Source organism: Festucalex cinctus, chromosome 15, assembly GCF_051991245.1.
Source record: "Festucalex cinctus isolate MCC-2025b chromosome 15, RoL_Fcin_1.0, whole genome shotgun sequence".
Classification (NCBI taxonomy): domain Eukaryota; kingdom Metazoa; phylum Chordata; class Actinopteri; order Syngnathiformes; family Syngnathidae; genus Festucalex; species Festucalex cinctus.
The window spans coordinates 10,538,687-10,548,816 of record NC_135425.1 but is presented as its reverse complement, the minus strand read 5'-3'; the positions used below and the strand labels follow the sequence as shown (position 1 = coordinate 10,548,816).

The 10,130-nt window shown below is 39.4% G+C and overlaps 1 protein-coding gene across 5 annotated transcripts in view; it reads left to right on the top strand.

Annotated features, from left to right (window-relative positions):
• The first annotated feature begins 1,630 nt into the window (after positions 1 to 1,630).
• Positions 1,631 to 10,130, top strand: part of tjp2a (tight junction protein 2a (zona occludens 2)) — a 41,050-nt gene continuing 32,550 nt past the window's right edge. For 4 of the 5 annotated variants that reach the window (XM_077497919.1, XM_077497918.1, XM_077497916.1 and 1 more), the window contains exon 1: positions 6,675 to 7,213. In XM_077497919.1, the coding sequence (XP_077354045.1) occupies positions 7,107 to 7,213 (107 nt within the window). In that variant the 5' untranslated portion in view covers positions 6,675 to 7,106. Of the gene's footprint in view, positions 1,800 to 6,674; positions 7,214 to 10,130 lie in introns of those variants that run through there. The other variant, XM_077497923.1, reaches the window with a different exon arrangement.

Below are 10,130 nucleotides of genomic sequence, written 5' to 3'. Positions count from 1 at the left end.
TAAAGCATGCTTATTGTTGTCGTTCTTTCAGTGCTGTAAGTTCAAATGACGTTAGAAAGTATATAATATCAGTCTATTAATTATCAATGACAATTTGACACCGTAGTGTCTTTAATTGTTACCATTGCACTTTGCAAACTACAGCATTGTACAACCACAGCGATAAGCAACCTTTGGCCATGTTCATTCAAACACAAGGGGGCGCACCAATAACATACCGGTGTTCTGTCCAGTAGTCCGGAGGTCGCCAACCTTTTTGAATCTGACAGCTTCTTCCCTGGCTACTGTAAACCACACGCTTCTCATTTTAATAACACGTTTGCTCAGTTTACGTCTAAACATTTCTTTGTTATTATTCTAAAACAGATTTGTTTGTGACAGCTCTATTTTTATTGTTATGCCTTTTGTTCATTTGAAGACACTGATGATTTTTCACAATAATTAGGAAATACTGTAAATATGAAACAATATGAAACAATTTCTATCAATCTCTACCGATACATTGTGAAATGATCACTTGTGCTATAGCATTCCTACAAAATCTAGGAAGCTATTTTAGAACAGGTCAGCGGGCATTTCAAGTGATCCTTCCGGGTGACCTGGTGCATCATGTTGGTGGTGACCCCTGACATCCTCTCAGTCGTACAGCGTATGAGGCAGGTACTGAGGTACAGAGGATTTTTATTTCAGTAAGAGTCATGTCCAATACCACTAACGAATAACAGTGTTACCTCAGTCGAAATGAGAGAGAGGGGGGCCATTTTATTTTGTAAATTAAAATAGTTTTTGTTTCTTTAAGTTGTAGAACCTTTTCATTTTGTTTGTTACATATGAGCCAAATACCAACTATTTAGATTAATGGATGCAAACATGATGGTTGTTCGTCTCTGTGTGCCCTGCGATTGGTTGGCAACCAGTCCAGGGTGTCCCCCGCCTACTGCCCAGAGCCAGCTGAGATAGGCGCCAGCAGCCCCCGTGACCCTTGTGAGGAATAAGCGGTCAAGAAAATGGATGGATGGATGGATGCAAACATCTGCCAGTGAGCCCATGTAATGTAAGCTATTTTCCAATATTTTGCTCTCAGTATTTAAAAATTTACCTTTCAAACAATTGCCTTATAGGCCTATTCACAAAGACATAAATAGAACATCCTGACATACCTCATAGTTAGGCCTATATTGAATTTGGCTTGTCGTTGAAAACAGAAGGAAGTCCCACACCAACAACAAAGGCGAAGCCTTGTTAAAAACAAACAAACAAACAAACAAACAAAAAAACTAATAGTTTCGTGGGCCACGACCGCGCTCAGCATCAGACAGAAGAAGAGGTTAACCATCCTCAAACGCTTTGAACTTTTGGATCAGTAAGTAAGTAAGTAAGTAAGTAAAAAAAAAAAAAAAACGAGAGAGAGAGAGAGAGAGAGCGAGAGAGCGAGAGAGAGAGAGTGAGAGAGAAATTAGATATTTGCACGAAATCATAGTGATTCAGTTCATGCCTTTTTTTTCAGTTTATTATTTTGACAGGATGAATGACTCAGAATGACTATAAATGACGTCACCTTTTTTTTTTTTGCCTAACTGAAACTTCTGTGCAAGCAACCACCTGCCTACTGCTAAACCACGCCCACATACCTGCGAGAAACAGGAAATGGCGCATATGTGGACCTAATAAATTTAAGCAACACGGTAAACGTCTCGTTTACCCTCATATCTGCAGCTGTATCTGTTACAAGTACCCGTATTTTCGATTAATTTTTTTCTGGAGACACCGAGAAAAGGAAATTGGGGACGTTTTACCAGGTATGTACCCTTTTGTGTCGACACTTGTATGTGTGGGTCTAGACGTGTTTGGACATTGAACCGCTCCTCACGTATATAGTTTCGATTAGTTGGGCTTTCAAAGTTTATTTGGGTAACTCTTACTTCCTTCTAGTAGTAAGATAGCATTTTTTTTTCTCCAAACTTGTATCTCTTTGTAGATTGAATCGGTTCTTGTTACGCAAATGTCACACGAGTCTGTTTTTTCTCTCTCTCTGTGTGTCTTTCTCAATTAGTTAATGCGAAACTACTAATTAATCACATTGTTTACATTTTCTCTCGCCCATGTATCATAGCATAATTTTAGTTCTCCCCCTTCCTTTTAGTTCCTAGTGATTAACTATTATAATAAGCACCAATGTTACTCTATAATATCGGTCTTAGGCCGGTAACTAGTATGCCACCAGGTTCTCATGTACCATAACAGCCACTACAATAGACACAATGGCACACATAAATATGATACAATTGTATTATTCTCTCTTTCAACGATACATTATTTGTTCATCAAATGCCTTAATTATTGCACATTTTCCAATCTACTTATGTGCTAAAATGTGGGCTAAAAAGTTGACAGAATAGAGAAACTTGGCCAAACCCTAAACTGGAATAAACAACTCCAGTCCTTACACAATTTAAACATCGCTTACCATCTAACTATGTGCGAATACAAGCGTAAATAAAACTTAACTTAATGGCCTGGAATAGTTTATAGCTTGGCTTCATTAATTCAACTCAACTCAACTTTATTTCTAAAGTGCTTTAAGAACGGTCATTGCTGTATACAAAGTGCTGTACATAAACAAACATCAGTTTGCAGTAAACAAGAACAACGCAAACATTTCTTCTGCTCCCTGCAACCCCAACCCGCAGAGGAGTTGCTACTACTTGCTCCCTCTATTACAACAAGAGTGCTACTGCCACCTACTGTAGTGAATGTGTAATTACACTACATTCGAGTACGGGTGGGGGTGGGGGTCATGTTCCCTACACAGTTGCCAAGAAAAATCTTTAAAACGGTTGGCGAATGTTTGTGGCCTTGAAAAAAACCCCATAGTGAGTCGTGACAGTATGTTTGAATAAAATGAATCATCGCCACGCACTATACGGTAGGGCTGGGTGATATGGACAAAAAATAAAATTGCGATTTTTTTATTTTTTTTTATTTATTTATTTATTTTCCCCCACCCCCTAACCCCCAGTCACAACCCCCCACACCCCCAGTCATTCAGGACAATTGCGATTTTAATGTAATAAACCCAACAAACATCTATTTAATTGTGTTATTTATTAAAAAATAGTTGCTGTGCAAAATGTTCAGACAACAACAATGTATGCTGATTCTAAATCAGTTTTAACATCATCTTAACATTTGTAGTTTGTGCTTAAATGTCTCAATTAAGTAGTTGGTAGCTATTGTAAACTACCCATCCAGCATTCTGTCACTTGTGCAAAAATTACAACTCACAATAACATTTGTATGTTATAGAACATGAAAACAACAGCCTTTGATAACCCAGAAGAGAAAATTCAATTTCACGATTTTGCAAATTTTCAATGATTTCATTTTTTTAAATGACGATTAATTGAATTAATTTGTTTATAGCCCTGCCCTACTATACAGTCTTTAAAAAGAAAAACTGCGACTATACAGTATATTGCACAATGGTAAGCCTGGTACTTCATCATCATTCTACCCCTGTATGACATTTGCGCTTTCATTGACGTGACGGGCAGGCAGCACTTTTATGCTTTTCCCTTTGTTGAATGCTGTTTGGAACTGGAGTCAATCAGGAGGGACACACCAACTGGCGTCCATTGTTAATGCCTTGATGTGCTGGCAGTCATTTGCAAAATGATAAGATAACTTATCTTGATTTATGACAGCATCCCTTCCTTGCAAATTGTTACTATATTTGTAATACTTTTTTTTAATTTGTTTTATTTTTATCTATTTTGTCATTTCACTTGTGTTTGATATGCACGTGAGGACTATGGCTGCCTCGATTTCTCAACACAACACACATCAGAGATTTGTGAGTGGTATTTGTCACTCCATCTGGCTCGCACATGCATTGCATATGGACATTGCATAATGGCCTTGGGCCTTAGTAATAGCCTGTTGGGACAGAGAAACAAAATGCTTATGTAAAAGCATGGTGACGATGACTGGTTGTATGAGATGCAGCTCGTGTAATCATAACGTGTACGCTTGCCCCAATTTTGACCCTAAAGCTGCAGTGTTTATCGCAAACCGAGGCCGCTTTCCACATGCAAATGCAACACAGAGCGAAATGCACTTGCTAATCTATGTGACATCCCTTTTGGAGGCTGACATATTTGATTATATACTGCACACAAATTTTTGGTTTCGTGCAGCTCAACAACAGTTCTGTGATTTTGTGTTTACTGCTGCCCCCCGAGCCACAGGGTTCAATCTACAAATAACAACAAACCACTGTTTTGTCCAGAGGCAACCCACCATCCTGCTGTTAGATCGCTTCACTTGCGTCAGTCCTTCGGCTTACTTGCAGCTGGTTTACTAATGACATCATGCTAAATATTGACATTTCACCTGCTTGTTATTAAATTGAGTGCTGGCATTTACTGTTTAATCCTTCTTGTGACCTTTCCCATAGTGAGGTTATTCATGTTTTACAAAATAATAATTACATACGATATATTGCAAAATTATTTTGCAAACCACGTTATGGATTATTGACATCAGGTGTGCACATGTTCCTCCATGTGGCATTTAAAATCACACCCACCCTGTACTCATCCTGGCAAATATTGCACTATATCTTTTTTTTTTTTTTTTCTTTCTGCTTTTGTGCTCTTGTTACCCAATCGTTTTTAAAAATAGCTGCTCGTTATTTCCCTGCCTCCCTGCTGTGCTCGTAGTATGCGTATAAGCAAGGATTTCTGAAAGCTGCAGTAGCTCCCATGGCACTGTCATCATGACATCCAAGCTCCTGGAACATAAATCCTGGCCCGAGTTTGCAATGGCTGACGACAAAAAAATCAAGAGGATATTATTTGTTTACATCAACGCTCCCAGGGCATGATGGCCTTCAGTCAGCTGCTGACCCAGGGAAAAGTTGCAGATTTGTTTTGTTGTTTCATCCTGTTTTACTACAGATCCAGCATATTTGCATTGTGAATGACTTCCACTGCAAATTATTTTGAGTGTTTCAAAATCTGGCCAGGCATCCATGGCAATCAGGCACAGTCACGTTTGTCCATCCCAACTGGCTGTGTTGTTTATCCTGTTTTGTCCCCAGTAGCCTGGAACGTGATTGCTGTGACCAATGGGCAAATAACCGTGTATGTATATATGCATGTAAATGTAACATAAAGATTGACCATCCATCACAGACGAATTTTAAAAGTTTGAGAGATTCAGAACAGAATGATAATGATAGTTTGTTCTTGTCTTGCCACTACTGAAGGAGTAAAAAATGTATTTTCCTCTGCTTATATGTAATATGCTCACACCATGCAAAGCGACACACCAATGGAGTGTGGAGTCGGTGCGCCACGGTGTGTTTAAAATGTCGATGATCATAATAAGTCACATCAGTCTTCTAAGGTAGCTAGCTGTGTTGTTCATTGATGCTGGAGCCAAGTGATCCATGGCTAAAAGTTGTCACAGTTTGGGTGGTTCGGGCTGTCCAATCTAGTCACTGGTTCTGGATGTTCTGGTACGGTCGATGTGGCGTCACCGTTGTGCCTTGTTTTCTCTGCTTGATGATGCCTGTCTGCATTGCGTTCCGTGATATGCTTTCAAAATCATTGTGTCTCTCCCGTGACTGATACGGTGAAGTTTTAGGTCTATCTGATGCTGTGGAATCTCTCTGTGAACCATGGCTTCTGCTCTAACATGTGATTACAGAAATGACAGGAGAAGCCTACCAGACAATCTCAGCTTTTTTTCAAGGTTCAGAAGCACTTTACATGGCGGAAGGTGTGTGCTGAATCCCATTTATCATGAGATTGATTGTGATTGCTCTCAGTTATCATTTGTTTTGTTTTACTTTTATTCTGTAAAAGATACATTTTTCAAGAGGTTATTGGTCACATTAATGGTGGGGAGTCTTTGGAAACACTTACACTGTGTTTCTTTTTTTTCTTCTTCATATCACAAAAGCCTGGCATTTGTAGCTTGTAGTCTCTGACTGTTTATGACAACTCTACCACTTATGATGTGGCACGGTGATTGAGTGGTTTGCATGTCTTCCTCACTTTTCTGAGGCTTAGGGTTGGAATTCAGGCCCTGGCTTTCTTGTATGGAGTTTGCGTGTTGCATGTTTGGTTCAGTGAACACTCTAAATTGCATGTTTAGTGAATGTGAATGATTGTTTGTCCATATCTGCCCTGCAACTGACAGGCGACCATTTCAGGATATTCCCCGCCTCCCAAAAGCCATCTGGGATACTAGGCTCCAGCTTACCTGCAACTCTAGTGAGGATAAACTGTGTAGAAATTGCATTGGCTGGATGATCGCATAATATAGCGTGGGCAGCATATTCAAATGCAGCTCAATGCTCACAAATAATGATCATGTTCACAAAATCCTATTGATGCTGTGAAAATGTGTTTTGTATGCTCATATCATATCATCCTGTTCATTGAAATTTGCATTTACAATTTCAATCACTGAAATATTAAGTTCTGTCCTGAGTTAACCCACTATACAGGGTCAACCCTAGTTGAGGGGTGTGTGTGGGTGCGAGTGTGAGGTAGTATGGTTCAGTCTGGGTATAAATGGTGAGAAGACTTAGCCTGGTTGAGGGATTAGAGGAGAAGGGGGCGGGGAGCATGCATGATCTGTCAAGGGCTTAATTCCACAGTTATCCCTACGGCAGCAGCCTCTGTGATGGCAGAAGCTGTGTTTTCATTAGTCTAATATTCAGAGAAGCTCCACAATTATGTAAGAGTGACGTGCTGTCATCCTCTCTCGGCCGGCCCACCGCCTGGCAGGAACGTGGCCGTTTGTTTTCCTTTGATCCTTCATCACTGGGAGAAGCCAAAAGGACATCTGTCAGACTGTGCGGTCGGGGACGGTACTCGTAGTAGTCACGCCACGGCAACATCGCTGTTTTGAGGCTATTTGGCATAGAGGCACTTTAATGCGTTGAAGCAGCAAGAAGGAGTTGAGAGTTTTTGCAATGCAGAAGAAGATGAGAAAGCATGTGGAGATGATTCTGGTCTTTGTTAGAAAATGGGACACCGCTAATCGATGAGGCGATCTGTGTGATGCTCTCTGCATTGGAGGAGTATTAGAAGATGAAGTTTAAGAAGTTCATTACGATCATGCAGGCAGCAATGGGAATCGTACCCTTGAACAAACGAGAGCTTCTTCCACCGGGCAGGAAACTGTGGAGACCCCCTGGGTGAGTTCCAGTACTTTGTGTCTTTTGACATGCAAGTAAATGTTAACGTACTGTAGTGTATGTATGTTGTACAAAGCACATTGAGTTGCCTTGTGTATGAAATGTGCTATACAAATAAACTTGCCTTGCCTTGCAAATGTTTTAACATCTGAGGCTTGTAATTAGTGACTTTCGACTCATAATTATACTATACTAATAACTAAATTAAGACTCTAGCACTGAAAGAAAGTTTGTTTTTCCTGTTCAACCAGTCAGTGGCAATGCGCTACAAAGAAATGTTATCTCAACACATCCTAGATTACTACGGAAGAGACACACACCATCACTCGCAACCTCAGTGTTACAACATTGCAGTTGACTGGAATATGGAAGAAGCCAAAAGCCCGTCATAAAGTGCTTACTTTTGTAGCATTAGCTGCCAGATTAACACAGGGGAGCTTGTGCCATATGACAGCTAACAATGGTAATAAACTCCATCCTACAGCCATATGTATAATGGGCAAAAAGACAGAATTGACAAAGCATGTCAATTCGTTGAGTTTCTTGTAAACATTCATGTATATCTCCACCTATTTTGACACGTCTGTATTAACGCATTCAACACACATAGCTTACTAAGTTCAGATGTGCCTGTATTTAAAATGCTCCAAGGTAGCACCTTTTTGAACAAGTCAAAAAATGGAGACATCTTAAAACACTGAGCCAGCCGGTCAAAGGAATTTACGTAAATGAGTCAAAAAAGCTACACAACGTGAGTTAGTTTGTACTTGTAGTAATACATTTTTGAATGTGTTAAAAAAAGCTACACAACATGAATTAGTTTGTACTTGTAGTAATAAATTAACTCCAATAACTACCGGACTGAGCAAAAAAAGGTTGGTTAATGGTGACTGGTAAGTGCATTGACTTGTTTCGCGCTGTTGAACTGTCAACCAACCCATGAATCCATGAAGGTTGACTCGCGATTGCATTATATTTGGGGAGAAATTATTGTGTATTTGATTTTCACCTAAATTGTAATCAGTAGTCTATGTGATTATAAAACGATTACCAGTACTATGCCCCGAATTAATTGCGCCAGAAACAAAATTAATCTAGAAACACAGCCTACCACATCACACAAAAACTCAATTATAGTGGTGCCAAAAATCACCCCCACCCATCTATGCCGAGCTCCAATTCACTACAATATGTTTCAAACAGCAATGGTGACATTAAGCTATTTCTTGACAATAAAAGTACTTGTACAGAAGTACTTGCTTTTAAGCAACAAAAGTACCGGTATATATAAGTTATATGTAGTATTATGGAAGGCTATAGTATCCTCCAACATTAGCCAATTTGCCAATTGTAGACCGCAACTGTAAGATGGCCCAGATTCATGTGTGGAGTCGTATTGAAATTAAAAGAATTGACATTTAAACAAACAAGCATGTTTGAAGCTTTCTATGAGTTGTAGTAACATACAAACAAAGTGATCTAGCTTTTTACATTTTTATGCTTCTCCCACAAGCACTTTAGTTACAGAAGCCTAGCCTTTCCTCATACTTGGATAAGTTTGTTTGTGGAAGGGCAGCAGGTTCTATCATGCATTCTGCTCGCCTCACCCACAACACAATGCTGCAGTATCAGACTCAAATCATGTTGGTTATTGGATAGCATAAGATCAGATCACCCTAGTTTCAGCTCAAATGGGAGCACACAAGTTTGGACCTGTTTTCATTGGATATGCAGATCACTGGTAGCTACTGCGATTGAAAACAGACTGCAGTCATCAAAGATTTGTTACTAGTAAAAAGTAATTCCTTTCAATTGAATGTATCCGGCTGCAATAGGCTATGCGCTTACCTAAAAATTCCACGTTCCTTTTGTTACATATTCTAGTTCTATTATTTAAGTTGTGTACCAGAATTAGATGTAAATACCTGAAAACAAAGTGCTGAAATGTTGTCATTATTCATATTTGTTGTCAACCTCAATTGTTTTCAATTTACAGCAAAAATATTGCTTCCAGTGTTCATTTTGGAGGGCAGTGTATGTCTTCCTGAAAACTTGGTTTGTTTCTTGAAGCTTGTTTTAATGTAGCTGTGGGTATTTTTCAGCAAGGAATTTATGGGTTGCTATTTGCTAGAAGGTATATTTTCGGTTTGTTTTTTTTATATTCAAATATGAAACGATCAGCTGTGGCGTAAAAAACAGCTATTTGACAAGTTTGAGTTATCGTAGATTTGCTCAGGTGTCATATTACGTGCTGTTTAAAACTTGTGTTCTTCCACTTTTTAAACAGGTATGTTCATTCCATCTCTTCTGTACTTATACTGTGTACTTATTCGTTTTACAAATATTGACTCCAGGTCCAAACAGAGTGGCTTCTGACCACCATAATCCTTTTCTGAGCACTGCAGTCCACAACTACCTTTTCATGCCACTCAAAAGTATCCGCTGTTAGCTTTGTAAAAGCAGAATCTTATCAACCTATGATAAGAACACAAAATATTTAATTTGGATTCTACCACCCAAAACCATACAGGAAAATTCCCTCAAGTATTCACTACCACATCTATGCCAGGTGTTTTTCTTTTATTTCCTTTCCATATTAACGTTAACCAGGGTTTCCATTACATTCGCTCAGGAGTGACGGCTACGATTTAGGAATGCCGGGCAATTCAAATTTCTAATTAAAGCAGGTGGAGGCTGCAAGGGAGGAGTGCAGCCATGCAGCGTTTCACCACATGGATAGTGAAAAGGTTGACGACAGCAGCGATCGACATTGCAACCAATTTACCACAAACGTGGCATACTTAACAGTGCCAAAATCAGATGTGATTGCTAAAACTAAGGACGCCAAGACACTGCTAGTTAATTACGCCATCATTGTGTGATACGGCACAAGTCTCAGGCATGAGCAATTAGCCGC